The sequence below is a fragment of the Balearica regulorum genome, chromosome 5 (genome assembly GCF_011004875.1).
Source record: "Balearica regulorum gibbericeps isolate bBalReg1 chromosome 5, bBalReg1.pri, whole genome shotgun sequence".
NCBI lineage: Eukaryota > Metazoa > Chordata > Aves > Gruiformes > Gruidae > Balearica > Balearica regulorum.
This window is the reverse complement of record NC_046188.1, coordinates 62,075,015-62,093,041: the sequence shown is the minus strand read 5'-3', so window position 1 is coordinate 62,093,041 and position 18,027 is coordinate 62,075,015. Positions and strand designations below refer to the sequence as shown.

Below are 18,027 nucleotides of genomic sequence, written 5' to 3'. Positions count from 1 at the left end.
TACGGATGATGTCAACCTATTGCTGTGGGGCAAAGGTAGGAGAATCCATGCAAATGTGAAATTCGGTCTCAGTGTGTGTGCTTTATTGTTACGCAGCGTGGTAGAGTAGTACTTTCCCCAGTGAGAAGCATACTGGTCCTATGGAGAAATAGTCAATAAAAAAAAATCTCCTTAGCCAACTAGAGTAGATCTTTGTCGACATGGTGCATCTTGATTCTTTATCCATAATGAGACATCTCTTCCAGAATATGGACTACTTTCTAGCATTAAGGATTCTATAGCTGAGAGGAGACCAGGTTACAGGTACATACACTTCACCTCCATGTTCCGTGTGTGTAACCATGGAAGGGAATACAGGGGCAACGCACATGTGCTGCTTGCAAAAAATTTACCTGATAATCAGGTGCATACAGAGCACGTGCACGCTGTAGGAGAACACGTATGTAGGAAAGCAAATCTTGACGCCAAGTGCGGATGCACAGATACCCGCCAGATGTTGAAATTACCTTTCTGGAAAAAGAAGTGAAATAGGATTGGGAAAGGTAAGTTTAGGAAGTAGTTAACTACAGTTACTTGGCAAAACTTTAGTGACTTTTCACTAGCTGTAAGAGATCCTATCTAGTCATCATTCTGGAAAATATGCATTTTAAAATTCCTTTGAAATAACAACCAAATCTGCTAGGAGAAGAAATATTTTGTAATATATACTAAATACACACACACACACACATATACTGTATAATGGAAAATTAAGAGATTACTATAATGGTTAAGAGCTAGATCAGCAAAAAGCACTGTCAAAATTAACTTACTGATGGATCAATTACAAAGATGGTGTTATGACAAAACCTGGAAAAACAGGGAAACTCTGAAACGGGTTTTGCGCAGGACTCCCTAAAGAATAACGACAGGTACCACCAGAGGGCCCTGCACTAAACACATTGGCCCTAAATAAACCGGAGGGATGAGTAAGCTATCCATTTTACTATAATACTCGTACAACTGCCATCTTTTCTCTGTGGATAATCGTTAGCAGTCATCATGTGAAAGCTAATTTTGCATAGAATGAGTTAGTGATTTGAGGAAAAAGTGAGTAAAATGGCACAAATGGGACGTATTAGTGGCCAATTAATTGTACTGGTGACATTTGGAGTGTGCTAAACTGGTCGGATAAATATGCAATTATAGGTCATCATGACTTTGGGGATGCTGTCAGTAGCTGGGTAGCAGGATGCGAAGCTGTGGCTTGCCCATGCTGGGGCTTGCTCTACTTCAAACCTGGCTTGTAAGAATTTATCAGAAAGACTTCTTGCTTTCTGCTAGAATTGCCGTGAGGCTGGGACAGCTTTCCTGCACGTAAGCGATGCTTTGCCCTTTCAGAATCAGCTCTCGGGGTCCTGGAGCGCCTTCTGCCCCAAGCCCACCTTCTTTTTGCTCCTCCTCCCACCATCACCGTCTGTTGCCCACAGACACGATCTGGGAACTAAAAGAACTCAAGGAAGCCATGCCAGGAAAAAGATGACATTAGAATAAAGAGTTCACATTGCCTCTGCTGAACATACTAATTACAAAAACCAGTAAATGAATTACTGCTTTGTTTGGTCTGACTGTGACTGAGGCAGCTTCTGCCTCTCGCTGGGGCTCACCTCCTCTGATGTCCATGATACACTTTATGTGCCGGTTGGTCTCCTGGTGTACCTTTAAGCATCACAGAGGCAAATGTCTGTCCTTCAAAGCTCCCCTTTCAAGCCTGGAGATCTGAGCATGTTCACGGGCAGGGAGGGGGTGGCCAGGTGAGTGAGTGCGTGCAGAAGAGGGGTGACAGGAGAAGACCTTTCCTGTGTTTGCACACTTGGTGGCTGAGGACGCATCTGCCCATTTGCTCAACCCTTGTGGTACGCTCCAGCTTCTTTATTCTCAGAGCTGCTTCCGCGCTTGCAGAAATGCTGCCAGTGGGGCTCTGCGCTGTGCCGGGGCTTGGGCTGCTTCACAAGAAGCGGTGCTCGCTGGCGCCTCAGATAACGAGGGCCATCTTTGGAAGATGTCCTGGCCCCGAGACTCACAGGTACATCAGCTGGCAATAAATGGCTCCCAAGGGGAGCAGAGAAAGACTTTTAGTCTTGCCAGGTCGCAGGACCACTGTGAGCGGGCACGTCTTCATCTACGCCTAAAAGGTAGTGCTGGGCAGAATTGCTTCAAAAGCCTAGGGAGGGAATCAGGGCCAAGAGCTGATATTGCATTCAACGTGCCCTCCCAAGGCACCGAGCGGGGGGAGGCTTTTCCCCACCACCCGTCTCTCTCCCGAACGCTGCGGCGGCCGCGGGTTCGGGGATCGGGCGGCGCCGGACAGCGCTCTCCCCGCCTCCCCCGGCCGGCCCCTGCCCCGCTTCGCTCGGGAACGGCCCCGGCTCAGCCGCGACGCCGCCGGGGCGGAGCAGGAGCAGGCGGGCGGGGTACGGGGGGCCGGGCGCCCCGCGGGGCGGCGGAGGGGGGTCCCCGCGGCCCCGGCAGCGCCGCCTCCGCTCCCCGCCTCCCCGCGCTCGGAGGGCGGGGAGCGGGGCCGGGACTGGCGGCGACGTGAGCCCTTTGTCGATGAAGCTCCTTTCCGCGGCGCTTTCCGCGCCGGAGCCGGAGGGGCCGCGCCGCCGCCGCCGCTGAGGGGCACCGGCACCGCGTCCTCCGGCCGGGGCGGGCGCCCGGGCAGAGCCGCCGGCAGCATGCGGTGCTCCCCGCTCCTCCTCCTCCTCCGCCGCCGCCGCCTCCTCCCTGCACAGCCGCTGCTCTAGAGCCCGGCGGGGCGATGGGCAGCGCTGCCCGCTGAGCCGCGGCGGGGCCGTGCGAGGCGCGGGGATGTGGCGGCGGGCGGAGGGCGGCGGGCGGAGCGGGGCGCGCCCCGCGGGGCCCGGCGGAGCGCCCGGCACCGCGCCCCCGCGCAGCGCCCCGCCGTCGGGCGGCGGAGCGGGCCTGGCCGGGGCCGTCGTGCTGCTGGGGGTGATCGTCGCCCTCCTGCCGAGCGCCCGGGCCGAGCCGGGTAAGGAGCGCGGCGCGGGGGCGCGGGGTGGTGGGCGGCCGGGGCGGCCCGGCGGCGGGGAGCACCGCTGCCACGGAGCACCGCTGCCACGGAGCACCGCTGCCACCGCCCTGCCCGCGGAGAAAGCGCCGTTCGCGTGGTAAAGGGCGGCTCTGCGCGGAGGCTCGGGCTTCCCTGCGTGGAAGTTGCCGCCGCCTGCAGAACAGCCTCACCTGCTGCAGTGGCAGAGGGTCTCTGTGTGCCTAAGCCGTGCTTTCAAAGGCGAGAGCTTGAAAAACGTGACATCTACCTTGTGCCGTGTAATACTGTAAGTGGGGAAAAATCCAGGCTCTTCCTCATTGTCTTCTGCATCCTTTTTCACCCGCTCTTTGAACAGAGGCTCCTCTGTGCGGAGGGGATGCTCGGGCTTTTCTGCCTTTTCCTGTCGGCAGCCTGCACTGCAATCATCTCCCTGGTCTTCCTGGCTAACGCACAAATAACAGCTTTTCCTATGGGACGGTCTAGTCGGATTAGCTCTTGTTCCTTCCAGAGGAAGAGGGACGAGTAGAGGCTTTTGTTAAACCAAAGGATCCTTTCTAGTGATTCTGCCTGTGTGTGGCGGGGAGGAGGGGAAGATAAGGAGGGGTTAGGAGAGGGCAAGCTCTGCCGAGATCTGAGCGCTACATCTCAAGTGCAGCTGAGAGCTCCAACAATTTCTGGGTTATATTTTTCCTATTTCCCTTGACTTTTTGAGTCAGGCAGTATTCTGCGCTCTCCCGACTTCTTACGGCAGCCGATATACTCAGTGACCTCAATGCAGAAATGGTGACTGTTGCGAGTAGTTATTGTACGTGCTAGATACAGATGCCAAATATAATTCTAAGGCTACGTTCAAATAATAGAAAGAGGCTAAAATTGATATATGGCCAGATTAATCCCATGGATTTAAGAAAAGAGTTGGGATGTAGATCCGTGTTTTGAAGCTGTTAACATGAACGTACAGTAATCATATACATTGATGTCAGTTTTATAGCCATAATATAATAAGGTTCCTCATTTGCACGTTGTAGGAACAGTGCCTCGTACTTCATTACTTGTTCTGAACATGTCAATACTGCGATTTGATTTATCTCTGTAAGATAAATTGACCCGTGATCAGAGGAATGGCTAGGGTTTTTACCTGTGCTTGACAATTCGGTCTGGATTTCACATGAACTCTCGCGCCAAGTCTAAATTATGAAATGCATCTTCACTCGGAGATAGCCAGTCTCTCGGAGCTGAATTTTAAAACCAGAGGTATTTCTGACAATGCAACAAGACACCTCTTCACACTTGATCACTGGACTCAAGAGTAGAATGAAAAGCATTGGTATTCTGTTTGTTCCTCTGCGGTCCGTATGTCTTTATGACACAGCCATTATCTCACTTTTAAGTGAGGAAATCCAAGAGTTAGAAAATATATTTGTAAGTATCTCAGGGCCTACGGCTTGGAAAAAAAAAAGAGATGAGAAGCTGCAATAGTGCCAAGCCAAAGTACATAATGATAGTATGCATAGCACACAGAGTGAAAAGTACTGTCACCGACAGGCATTACCTGAGAATTTTAAATGATCGGGTAGTCATGTTAAGGTATTTAATCTGTTGTAGCTAATAGTTTTGAACATTACAGCTGATATTGCAAGTAAAACTTTATTAGTCCTGTGCAGCATTGTGATTGGTAAGGTGCGTAAATTAGGTGTCAACATAGAAAGCTATCTGCCAGTGAGATACTGAAATACTGTCTCCCATTACGGGGCAAACACATAGTAGAGCCAGATTTTCAATCAAGAACATTAGTTTTGTCTAAGAAGATTAACTTTTATACATTTACATAGGGCAGTCTACATGTAATTCTGCATTGCTGTTAAGCAAATGTGCTTTTACTGATTTCTCTGATTATTACTGTAATGTATGTATGTGGTTCATAGAGCACGTCTACTGCCGTGAAGTCCAAGTGGCATCACGTGAGGAATTAAACACTGGGAAAGGCATTTGTCACGCATCATATTTACTACAGCTTCCTCCACTGGTGAATATTGGCATCTGTGGGAAAATGATGCCTGTACACACTCACAGATAAATACTTGGTGCTTCTGTTGGGTTTACGCGCAACACGCGGCATCGCTGTGTGTGAAGACGAAGCAGGGAACTCGGCATGGAGAGTAAAGAGAGAGGTTTTACTCTGGTGCTAGTGCTTCAAAGGACAACTCCTGTTTCCTGATCCCCGAGTTGATTTTATATAGCTGTGGTAACAATATTTCCTTTGACCTCAATAGAAATTCAACACAAAGGCAAGAGATCTCCCTGAAAAGAGATCCTGACAGGACGAGGCGTTGCGCTACCAGGGGCTAGGAGCAGGGAAGTTGGTTATCTCTGTGTTAGGGGCGCAGAAGCAGACCTCAGTGCTGGTCAGTGCCTCGGGACACTTTCACCATCCAGTACAGAGTGATTAGGTTTCAAACAGCAGATGAGAAGCTTTTTTTTTTTTAATTTTAGAAGTATTTTATGTTTCTTTAGCTAGATACATACAAAGTTGCTCAGTGAGATGCAGAGTTAATCGATAATTTCCACAGTATGTCATCTCCAAGACCACTGTTTGAATTCAGGTTGAAAATAAAATTACATTGTCCACCCTAATCAGAAATATGTAACTGTGATTTCTGATGGATTATAGAATAATGAGTACAAAAAATCAATCAAAATGAATATATCTGCCAAGAAAAGAAAAAGCAATGAGCCAGAAAACGAACGAGCAAACGTGTGGGTTTGGGTTGACTCCTACCATCCTCCAGCCAGGCACAACTCCCTCGTGAACCAGAGGAATGAACTGTGGGCAACCGTTTTCCTTGGGGGAAGAAGAGAGAGGCAGTTTCTGAAACAGATGTAGCTTTGAAAGGCAGCTATTGAAAGCTGATCTGGTCTCAGTGGACCATCTCTCAGCTGATAAATACACATGGCAGTATTGTTTGAGTAAAATGGGCGAAAAGGCACGATGATCACAGTTGTGTTGCCCACGAGCTTAATCAACTGATCAGAGGGGCTGCTGTGGGGAGCCTGGGGAAATGAAGTTTTAAGGAACATTAAAAGATACCTTTTCTCATTTTCCATCATCCTTTATGCTTGTTTGTGTAGCAGGTTTGAATGATAAACTTGTCAGGGGAAGGTCCATTTCTTCCTGCGTTTGCTGAACACTAGCACAGTGAGATCTCACCTTAATTAACAACAATTTCAAAAACAATAACTATGCCTCCAGCGCAGTGGCTGCTTCTCGCAGCTGGAGCTTTGATTGAACAACTCGGAGAGTGCTCCGTGCCAGCTGCTAAATTGCCAGTCCCACCTCCTACAGACCGTGGCTCTCGATGGATGGCAGCTACCTGAGCACTGACTCAACGCCTCTCAGCTCCTGAAACTCCTCCAAAAGCACCAGGGTTGCCACATCTGGAAGCGTACGGGTCAGTGTTCCCATTGCCAAAGGAGCTGCAGCAGAGGCGAGGGCCGCAAGCTTGTTGGGACGCGAGTTGTTCCCTAGATCCAGCTCCGTGTTGAGGAAAATGCTGAGGGTGTAGAGAAAGGCACTCCACACCTCCTGTGGTTGCTCTCCAGAATTACCAATCCAGCATATTAGGAACTCAGTAGTTTCAGGTTGGTCACGTTGCTCTTTTAATGTTCTGTATGAGTATCTCAACAGAATAAAATACGTGCAGATATCTACCCTGTGAAAGAACTGGGAAAAGTTCAAATTCTGACTCATTTTATTCAAAACAGGAATCTGCAGCATGGGATGAAAGAATTAGGCCACCAGAAGCATGCAAAGAGGTGCTTCTTTGGGTGGATTTGAAGATTGGATGGGTACGGTTGGTACAGATCCACCAGTCACGAGTTACCTTCTTCCACTACATTCCTGGGTCTGAGTTATTCCCCACATTAGCTGATAATAAATAATCCGGTTATAGTTTTCATATAGATACAGGATACTTTAAATTCACGTATACTGAAACAACTTTGGTGAAGCAGTTCTCTGTAGATTGAAGTAAGCAACTGGTATCTCAGATGAGGTTGAAGGGTGTCTGTGTTTTGCCTGTAAGGAATGCTCACTGGCTGTTTGAGACCTACGGTTAGAGAAGAACTTTTAAATCTTATTTTCAGTCATGTTCAGTCATCCAGTAGTGTACTGGATGTGTTGCATCCTCCTAATCTCCACCGCACTGTTTTCTGAAAGCTTTTACACTTGCTTGAGGTCAGGTTGATGAACAAGAGGAAGCGGGCTGTGAGTAATTTTCTGTTTATGGCATTTTCTTAGTCATGTGGGAATGGTTGTTTCTGCTAAAGTAAATACTGATGATATTTGCATATGAATTTAGGCTTCAATGTCCAAACATGTCAACATTTCATTAAAAAAAAATGAGCATTTCAGTGGTTATTTACTGTTTTAACTCCCTTCTGCTGAGTCCCAGGAAGGAACTACTGCACTTGCTGAACTCATCTGCATTTTACTGCTCATCCTGAGGGCCAAGGGTAAGACACCACCTTCCTACTAGCAAGGTGGGACAGCACTGGTGGGCTTTGGACATAGGGCATTTCTCAGCTAAAACACCCCACAGAAAAACATTCCCACTGAGGGTATTAGTTGGAGGAAGTACAGGATGCAGGAAAAACAATTTCTGTGCGTCTCACACGGAGTAGGTTGCTGCTGGAGTAGTTGTAGTATTCTTGGCACAGTTGGTCTTTGTGCCTGAAATTGCCTCTCGAATATTAAGGGTCAGGTTCGTGAAGAAAAGCAAACGTGTCACCTAGAAATTAGTTTTTAAAAAAAATTCAAGGAAATCACACTTGTATACTTGAGTTGAAGGTACGCAGGAGTTTTCCTACCAAAAGAAAAAGAACAGAAAAAAGGTCCAGGTAAAATAGATTGGTACGGAGCACAGCAGATAGTGCTAAACCTGCCTGAGTGAGATTGGTGCTTGTTCAGAGACTGCCCTCGGGAAGGTGAGAGCGCGGCTGTGTAAAGCACCAGCGATGAGGAACCTCAACCACTGTAGCCTGGGTGATACATCTCCTTCCTCTGCAGCCTGCCCTGAGACTGCGGGGTCCCGCTGTTGCTGCTAAATTCTCCTTTATCCACCGTTCATACCAACGGCTTCGTTTCATGGCCCTTGTCACCAGAGCATTCGAGACTCCTGTAATCGTTGCTGGATGGCATACGTATGAGATAGGGAAGACTAATCCTTACGTTTACCCTAAATGGTCTCACCCATGATCACTCGCTCACTGTCTTCTTCATTCACGGTTTGAAGCTAGGGTGGCAGCTCCAAGAGGAGTTGAGCAGAAGATGGGCAACTGCTGTGAACTTTCTGTCTTTCCAGTGTTAGTGAAGCCTAAACCGTCACACCCATAAATTGCTCAGTAATACCTCATTTATTGTCTTCCTGTCCTGCCTGCCAAAACCGGGGATCCACAGCAAAGATCTTTCGATTCCATAAATTAATCCTCAGAGTTTATCAAGAGAGTAATTGAATAATATTTTGAAAAAAACCCTCCCTTCTCCCTCCTTAAACATAACTTCAATAGTTTTAGATTTGAAAAGGTCTATGACAAAAGATCTGGAATTGAAAAAGAAGCAAATAAGAGCCAAGTCCAGGCTTTGAACTGACATTTTAGTGGCAGTCCTACGTACATGTGGAAGGAGATAAAGGGAACATCTGCATCTCATAATTATTGTCACAAGAAGAAAGGCCGGTAATGTGCTTAAAATCTGAAATGGAGCTACGATGCCAATAGGTGTCTGAAGTGCATCTCTGAACACAGATGATGCTTTTAAGGGCCTCTCAACAGCAGCCGTAAGTGACTCAGTTTGACTACTACCTTTTAAAAATAGGACTTATTGCAGAAAATGGAAAGTCTGAAGATATAAGTACTATGGGCCCCTTTTGGGTGAAAAGAAATTATAAATGTTATTAATGCTTAAATAACAATTACTTTTGCAGGTAAGGGGTATATACTTTGTGTATAGCAAAATGTAAGACACATAATATTTCTGTTTGATCTTGAAGTTAAATCAGGGAAAATTCCTTTCTGGATTCTAGGAGCAGGTGGAAGGAAAGAAAAATGAAAAAAACATTCAGAGATGGAAAAAATAAAACCCAGGACTTAGAAGGCAGTACTTGCTTCCACATTTTCTCTACCACACATTGCTGTAGATTTGAAACTATATACAGTACCTTGTCTATCGCTTTATCACCTGTTAGCAATATACCAGTATTGCTTTTTTAAGGGAGATACCCTGGTTGATTCCTGCTGACTTTGAATAGGAAGAATACATGGGAGAAATTAGAGAAAAAGCTATGCAAGACTGTAAACACAGAACATAAGTGTTCTGGGGCATATTCTCCAGTTTTCAGGTATTATCATCAGGTGAACTGATGCATCACTTGGGGAAGCAGCAGCAGCTCTTTATTTGAAATGTCTCCTGTATTGCCTGCATGTGTATATATTTTCTTTATTATGACTAAAAGGCCTGTATGTTGAATGTAGTGATTTTGGTTGCTCTCTAGGAAAGTCTTTGTACATTATATACCTACTGATCATGTGTTTTCCTAAGTGCTCGTGCAGATGGGTGGTGATAAAAAATTCCTGAAGCAAGCCAATGTAAATTAAAATCCATCTGTATCCCAGTTAATAAAAAAGCAGCAGAACTACCCGGCATCACTCCACTGTTTAGTGATACGATGATCTCACTGCAGTGTCTTTGGCTTAAAATAAATAAAAAGTCTTTAAATAAATTGTTGCTCAGTGTTTGAGAGGTATGGATTTTGTAAATTAAACCTCATATAGTTACTAGCTAAGATAATACAAGAAGATTGTTACATAAATATGTGTAACTCGCGATGCTAAGAGACAGATTTTTTGAGTGTTAGTAAGTCAAAAGAAAGGCTAAACACTTAAATGCATGGAAATTAAAATGTCAAAAACCACATTCCAAAGGAATGGGAAACAAAGACGCAGTAGTTTTCCGTGGTATCTCTTAAACAATGAAATAACTGAGGCCAGTAAAATATGTTGGCAACTAATGTAAAAATGGTAAGATAAGAGTTGAAAAATGGAGGTTTATTCTTGGGAACAGTTTGTTACCAAATAGTTGTTCTTTGTTTTGATAAGAATAAAAATTACTTAGATTATCTGATGTTGTTCGTCACTGAAGTTCTGAAATGCTGATTTAAAAGAAACCATTACAGACTTGCTTAGCGCTTTCTTTGTGTAGTTTTCTTTTAATCTGATGAGTAGCTTGGACAGGTGAATATATTGGTGGTGAAAAACTCGGGGTTTTTTAAGGGTCGTGGCTGGTTAAGAAAAGGAATGCATTTTTAGTTTTCTGTCCTTGTAGTATGTCTTTGATGCGAGATCTTTAAGCTGAAATTTTTAGGGGTAGATTTAAGAAATCCTTAAAACTGATGTTTTTGGTTTTATTTAGCATATTCTGATCTGGCCTTCCACGATACTGTAATTTTAAAAATACTTCTCTGATCTTGTGGTGAAACATTTGGCTGAACGATTTTAAGACCAATATGGACTTGATTCTTGTATCGGTTCAGTATTCTCAGATAGGTTTGTCTTGATGTTCACCAACTCTAAAAGTCTCAAACTCTCTTTTTTTTTTTTTTTTTTTTTTGTACTGAGTGTAGCTGCTGAATTAGATATTCACATAGAAGTAGACTTGAAAAAACTATCCATCACTGACTGGCAGTCCATAAACATACTTGGAATTGCCCAGCTTCTGCTCACTCCGAGCACTGGGCACTCTGTTTAGCAACAGAGATGTTTTCAAAGCTGAAACCTGCTGAATTTATCAATGTATTTCCCTATGCAAGGTTTGGTATCCAAAATTCATTGCTATTTAAAAAGAAAAGTTCACCTTATTGGAGAATTAGAGCTTGGGCTCTAAATTGGCCGCAGGCAGTGGTCTTTTGCTAGGGAAATCAAGTGGGAGTGTTGATTAGACATTTTATTGGTGCTGTTTGTGGCTCTACTGCTATTTAAAAAAGCATTATTTTTTATTTATTTTCTGTACCTACCTTTTATTTTCTTTGGCTAATGAAACACCTATAAAAAGCTTATGGAGTTCTGTCACATAATTAATATGAAAATATTGATTATTTTCAAAAGGAATTTTACCAGATTATCACCTACCAAAAGCTCTGAGATACATTTAGGTATTACTGAGGAGCCATATACAAAAATCCTGTTGACCAGCTTGGATTGCTCCTGAACACATGCAGCATTTCTTCTGGTCATCTCACATTCAAGAGAAGAGTGCAAGTTGGAGAAGGGTAGTGATTGGCCATAAGAAGAAGCACAGAACATGGAACAAAGGGTATTGGTAAAGTATTTGCAGGTATTTAGGGCACAGAGGAGTCACTGGTGTCAAATTTGTCTTCTACATAAGGTGGACCATAAGATTTCACTTGTTTTAGTGACTGATACAAGCGTGGCAGCTCTGGATAGCGAATAACCTTTAAAAGACTATGCGATCCTAATTAAAATTTTTCGGTTGGCTGGGCAATTCAACACAATTATTGGTGAAGGGTGTTACTCTCTTGTTTGGAAATGTATATAATTTCAAAACTGGATTTGTCCCACTGTGTTTTCTGGCCATCCTGTCTACCAGACTGGAGCACTCTGAAATCTCTTTTCCATGCACAGCTACTCTTACACTGTGATCAGGTCATGCCTTTCACTTCGAGTTCTCAGATGGTTCAATCAAAGGCATATTTTCCACATCTTTCATCATTCTCATGAGTCTTCTTTGAAGTCTTTCCAGTCTGATGTCCCTCTGGAACTGCAGCCTCCAGAGCTCGTCTGGTGTTCCTGGTTCATGAGGAACAAGCATTGACATCAGTGTCAGAGGTAATGTAATCTTCTGTTGTAGTGCTGATCTCCCCGTATGTAAGGACTGAATTAAGGTTACTCCTGTAGGAGTTCCCATTGATCTGATTATTCACCTCTGCTTCCAAGACACATTTTCTTCTAGAGTAAGTCTACTCTGCAGATTTTGGTGTAACTGGGAGAGGCAGGATTAATGACCCCTGAAGCTACAATGCTTCTCCTACTTGTAGAAGATGCAATCTGCCCGGTAGACATAAACCTTCATCATTGTTCCCATCTGTGGACATTTTTATCCTGTGAAATTGGTCTATAGTCTGTATTTCCAGATGTGTGATGTGCAACTGTCTGCCTGCTTCATCATTCATCGCTTTCCCAGTTGTCATCTGAGAACTTTTATCAGAGATAGTTTTGACTTCCTCCAGGTTACCGATAAAAATGTTGAGTGCAAGGCTGAGAATCAGTCCCCATGGGTATCTATTAGAAGCATTGCTGCTCAATTTAATCATTTAAAATCTATTGCATATGCACAGTATTCATTTTATATTAATAAAGATGTGAGATATAAAGTCAAACGCCTCATTGAAATCTAAGAATATTAGATCAAATTTGTGGTCTGAGAAATATAAAATTAAAGTGATTCATTGTCCGTAAAAATTGATTCCTGGGCATTAATTATTCCATCTTCTTTTTGTTCATCATTAATCAAATCCTTTCTCTGCTAATCCAGTCCATCATCATCAGCAATATCAAAATCTCTATTTGACAGTTCCCATTTACCCTGTTTAAATGTCACAATATTATAGAACAAAGATAAATATTGTTCTTTGTTTGCTTTGTCTCCTTGCACTCGGAATAAGGGGACAATCAGCAACTGAGAAGAAGAAAAGTCTAATTCAAAACCAGTCAATGCCACTTCCCACTTCCTCTAGCTGTAGGACTCGCTGACACAAAAACAGGTATTTTAAGGACCGTCAAAATGTAGGTTCTGTCGCACTCTGTGGTAGTGCCTGGTTGTGCCGACTGATGGAGACGGGATGGATCCTATTTGGTTCAGGATGACATTTCCTATGTACTTGTATGGACAAACAGAATATCCAAAATTTGAATAATTAGCACTAAAAGAATATAAGCTATAAGAAGATGCATGGAAAATAAGCTCCTAAAAAACCAAATGCTTCTTGGGCATAAGGGACACTTCCCCTGAGGGCTTCGTGCCTTACTTTCATGAACCACCATGGAGACACCTGGAAGTCAATGTGTGTCCATGTGTCCCTGGTATCTCTGTATACAACCAGTGCTCAGGGCTCTGCAGCCTTCCTGGTGGTGCTGGTGCAGCTGAAACTTGAGACTAATTTATGAAGCCAAGTGCTGATAGCTGTGCGTAGGAATGAGGTTAAGAGAGGAGGGGATTAGGCAAAGAGAAGATGACAAGCATACCAAGTTGAATACTCTTTCCAGTTGCAGAACTGTCTAATATTCTTTTCTTTGTAGGTATTTCAGGCAGAGATAATGGGATGCTAGGTGAACACGGTTAAGACTTTATTCCTCAAATGCATCTAAAGAGCTGGGTTATTAGGTTTGTATTAGAGCTCAACCTCTTGTGCTTCTTGCAATAATTTATTTGGGAGTTGGAAATACACTGGTGAAAATTTTGGCTTGGATGGAGCCCACAGAAACTCTACCGCTGGTTTTCATGTGGGCGAGATTTCAGTCGGTTTGTTTTCCTTTTGTGATGACTTTGGCTTCCTTCTGTTTGCAGCGTTGGTCTCGGTGTCCTAGGTAGGAGACTGGAATGGTGTTTTAATATTAATCTCCTCCTTGTCCTCTAAAAGGCCCCAAGCCAGCCACTGCAATTAATGAAACTCTTGGAGTGCTCGAAGGGAAGCACTTATAATGCTTATCTGAAATTAGACTGCAGTCCTCCAACACACTGTAGAACGCTGATCCCTGTTAGATGAACTGGCTGTGCAGTGTGTATTTTGTTGAAAAGCCAACAGCTCGTTTGAAAAATCACTGATGAATTAAAAGTAATAGATAATGGAACAGGACCGAGATAATAAAGTATGGAATATTCAAAATTTATCAGATATTTTAATATAGCCAGTATTTTCAGTGTAATGCAGATAATTAAAGTCACCCCAAAGAGATAATCTTACAGGAACATATTCTGGGAACACGATTTGTTTTCAACAATATTAACTGTAGGCTACAATAATGTAGCGTATTATGCAGAGTACATGTAGGATAGATTTCTATAGCTATTATTACAACTGTCCAATCAAAGAAATCTCTCTATATAATTTCGACAATTATTTAACTGCTAATTTGATTCTAAAATTGTCTTTCTAGGCAATTATTGCTGAAATCAATGCTATCTACTTGTGCGCACAGAAAAATTCTTAACATCGTTGTAGCCAGCCTAAATTCACTGTATTGATGTTGAATCGTTTAAACTATTTAGGTATTTCCATGACTAATTAGTCCTAGCAAGGAGTATCTTGGCTTTCAGATCTGGCCTGGTCCTGCTTGCATGGGAAGCAATAGGAGCAGTCCCCAGGACCTCAGTGGGTGTGGACTGAGTTTCTGATCTGCGAGTCAGGTCTGAAGTACGGGCTGTTTCTCTTGTGAAATACCACAAAGTTTATAGAGAAACACCTGGGAGAGGTGTTTTCAGAAGGGGGAATTTTGCCTGTTTGTACTACAGTAGTGACCAAAGATAGGATAACGCTGATGCTCTGCTGAAGTGCATGCTTAAACAAATTAAAGGTGCCGTTTTAAGGTGCCCAACAAGTTGTACTGCTAATATGTTGAGCCCCTCAGTGACTAGGACAATGTGAATAGAATGCAGTAAGGATTAATCTGGAAGCTAAATATATGTAGTGCAATATTTGAATTATCTATGCCTTCTTAAAATCAGTGTTCCCCCTTAAATGAATGGTGGGTTGTTTCAGTAGATATGATCATTAGCCCGAGAGCAGAGTACAAAAATTACTTGTATTAGTTAAACCGATGAAGCACTGAGACATCTGTGCCTCTGCTCTATGTGGATATGACATTTTCAAGAATATCATGAACTTTATTTCAGTTCAGAGTGGCATATAATTGTTGTTTTGATACTGTTGACTTCTCTTTCTAGAAGGAAGAGAAAAATACAGTGATAAGTGTATTTTAAGCCTTCTCACTCAGGCTTTGTTTTTAAATCCAAATACACTTTGGTTGAGATTCATGCTTCTTGTTTTATAAAAAGTTAGGTCTTTCTGTGGTTCCTTTGCTATTATAGAAAAATAGCTTGGGAGCAATTAACTTCAAAAATGCGTACATCTTACCTCACTTCATCCACTAGGAAACTACCAGGTTCTTAAAACAGTAAGTCGCTTTGTGTGTGTGAAAGCTGCTGAGAGCAGCAAATTCCAGTTTTTCAGTATCTGTGCATATATCTGGGCATTCCAGTGTATCTTTTATCTCTAAATTAAAGAGACATGGATTTGATGGATGGACCACCCAGTGGATAAGGAATTGGCTGGATGATTGCACTCAAAGAGTTGCAGTCTATGGCTCCATGTCCAAGTGGAGATCAGTGATGAGTGATGTTCCTCAGGGGTTGATATTGGGACTGGTGCTGTTTATCATCTTTGTCAGTGACATGGACAGTGGGATGAAGTGCACCCTCAGCAAGTTTGCTGACAACACCAAGCTGTGTGGTGCGGTCGGCACGCTGGAGGGAAGGGATGCCATCCAGAGGGACCTTGACAGGCTGGAGACGTGGGCCTGTGTGAACCTCATGAAGTTCAGCAAGACCAAGTGCAAGGTCCTGCACATGTGTCAGGGCAGTCCCAAGCACAAATACAGGCTGGGCGGAGAATGGATTGAGAGCAGCCCTGAGGAGAAGGACTTGGGGATGTTGATTAATGAGAAGCTCAACATGAGCCGGCAGTGTGCGCTTGCAGCCCAGAAAGCCAACCGTGTCCTGGGCTGCATCAAAAGAAGCGTGACCAGCAGGTCGAGGGAGGTGACTCTTCCGCTCTGCTCTGCTCTGGTAAGACCCCACCTGGAGTACTGCATCCAGCTCTGAGGTCCCCAAAACAAGACAGACATGGACCTGTTGGAGCAAGTCCAGAGGAGGCCACGAAGATGATCAGAGGGCTGGAGCACCTCTCCTGTGAGGACAGGCTGAGAGAGTTGGGGTTGTTCAGTTTGGAGAAGAGAAGGCTCTGGGGAGACCTAATTGCAGCCTCCCAGTATCTAAAGATGTCTACAAGAAAGCTGGAGAGGGACTGTTTACAAGGGCATGGAGTGATAGGACAAGGGGTAAAACTTAGATTAAATGAAGTTTTATGCTTGAGGGTTTTTTCCTCCAATATGTACTGACAGTGTTGACCGGCATTTAAATGAAGTTTCTGATGAATGTTTTTGTCAATGGACTCTAATAGGGATCATTTTTTAAGTACTTGCCAACGTGTATGTATAGTATTGTGTGGTAAAAATTGTTGTTAGGAGTATTTTTAGGCTCACTAGTTAAGGTGTCTTTGCTTGAGAACACATAGTAATATTCAAGAAAAGAGGTGGCGAAGTCACTTAAACGTTCTGATGTGGCTTTACAGGTGTCTCCTGTGGCTCCCCTGGCACTTGGAGGGGGTTTTGTATCCTCTCAGCTGGGAAACCAGGGAGGTTCTTCAGCTTCTTGAAGAAATAGTAAATATTATTTGCAAAAAAAGAGATTAACATAAGCAGTATTTGTAGGGTAACATCTTTTTTTTTGTATTGGGCCTCATGTTTAAACCTGCAGTTCTCTCTTCCGTTCTCTACTTGTCATTGTGCGGTACTAATGCACAGCGTAATTGAGTGAGCCTTCCCCCTGCCAGAGCAAACCGCTGAGGCGAAGGAGCGAGTCCCAGCTAAAGCACCAGCAAGTCCCAGGTGAAGCACCAGTGGCTGCAGACACTGTCCACGGGAGGGTTCACGTCCTCTGGTCTGCGCTGAGCGTGTCCCCTGCCCGCTGGGCTCAATGCCGATGTGCCGGAGGTCGGAGAGGCAGTGGCCGGAGCCCAGAAATAGGCAGTGTCTGTGGCGCAGTGATTTGTTGAGTCGCCTGGAGTTTTTCAACTGTTCTGTGATGTCTTCGTGTTGGAACTTGCGCCACATGTGCTATGCATTGAGTTTTGCAGGGCTTCTGTAGAGTAAGTACTTTCTGTATTGCCTGCCTGCTGACTGTTCCTCAAGTACTGTATTGGCACGTGTCAAATACTTCATGGTCTTTACTGGAGTGTGCAAGTGTCTGAAAGGTATTAGTTACACTAATACACTACTGCTTCTGGTGGCTGCTTGGGCTTTGACACATGGCTCCTGATTATGGAGGCTCTAAGAGATAAAATTATGTACACTTACTCATATCATCAGCTTTAAAGAATTAATTTACTTTAACTAGCGTTTGTATTTGCTGTATTGACAGCAGTATTTACAGTCAATAAACTCACGCTTTTAAAACCCAGGTTACTGCACCTTTTGTTTCCAACATTTCATGAAGTGTAGGAGCACCACCAATGCTGAGTTAGTAATACATTAATAGATCTTGCTGTACTGAAAACCATTTCTTTTCTTTCTGCATTTATTGTGAAACAGTTCTCGTGGGATAGTTCTCTCACTGTAATCCAGAGGCGAGAGCAGGCACCTATCCATTTTACTGTGACTTATTTCTCTACCCGCGGTTGCTTTTGCTGGGTTAATCTCAGTGTCAACCATCAATTTTTCATCTCCACTTTATGTTAACTTTGGTCGACTCAGTCTAGACAATCTGTGTAGTCCCAGTGCTATATCCCTGCTACAAGCTTACAGTGTTAGCCATCTTAGTGTAATAGCACTTTTTCGGGAGGTTTTGCATAAAAGAGGCAGCATAGATCTGAATGTATTTCTCCTCAGCGATGCTGGCTGAGGGCAGCGGGCCATCGAGACCTGGCCACCAGCACGGTAATATCAAACACCTCTGGAAGACCCAGAGGTGATGCTCCTTTCTTGGCAACCCAAGTCTCCGTTTTGGCTTTGTGTTTGCACGTTCGCTCAGGCAGCTAGACGTTGCGCATTTCTAAATGGATATATTTACC

The 18,027-nt window shown here is 44.1% G+C and overlaps 1 protein-coding gene across 8 annotated transcripts in view; it reads left to right on the top strand.

Moving 5' to 3' along the window:
- The first annotated feature begins 2,447 nt into the window (after positions 1 to 2,447).
- KIAA1549L (KIAA1549 like) overlaps positions 2,448 to 18,027 on the top strand; it is a 138,365-nt gene continuing 122,785 nt past the window's right edge. For 4 of the 8 annotated variants that reach the window (XM_075755253.1, XM_075755250.1, XM_075755252.1 and 1 more), the window contains exon 1: positions 2,450 to 3,031. In XM_075755253.1, coding sequence (XP_075611368.1) covers positions 2,851 to 3,031 — 181 coding nt within the window. In that variant the 5' untranslated portion in view covers positions 2,450 to 2,850. Of the gene's footprint in view, positions 3,032 to 18,027 lie in introns of all 8 variants that reach the window. The other 4 variants (XR_012835811.1, XM_075755248.1, XM_075755247.1 and 1 more) reach the window with 2 other exon arrangements.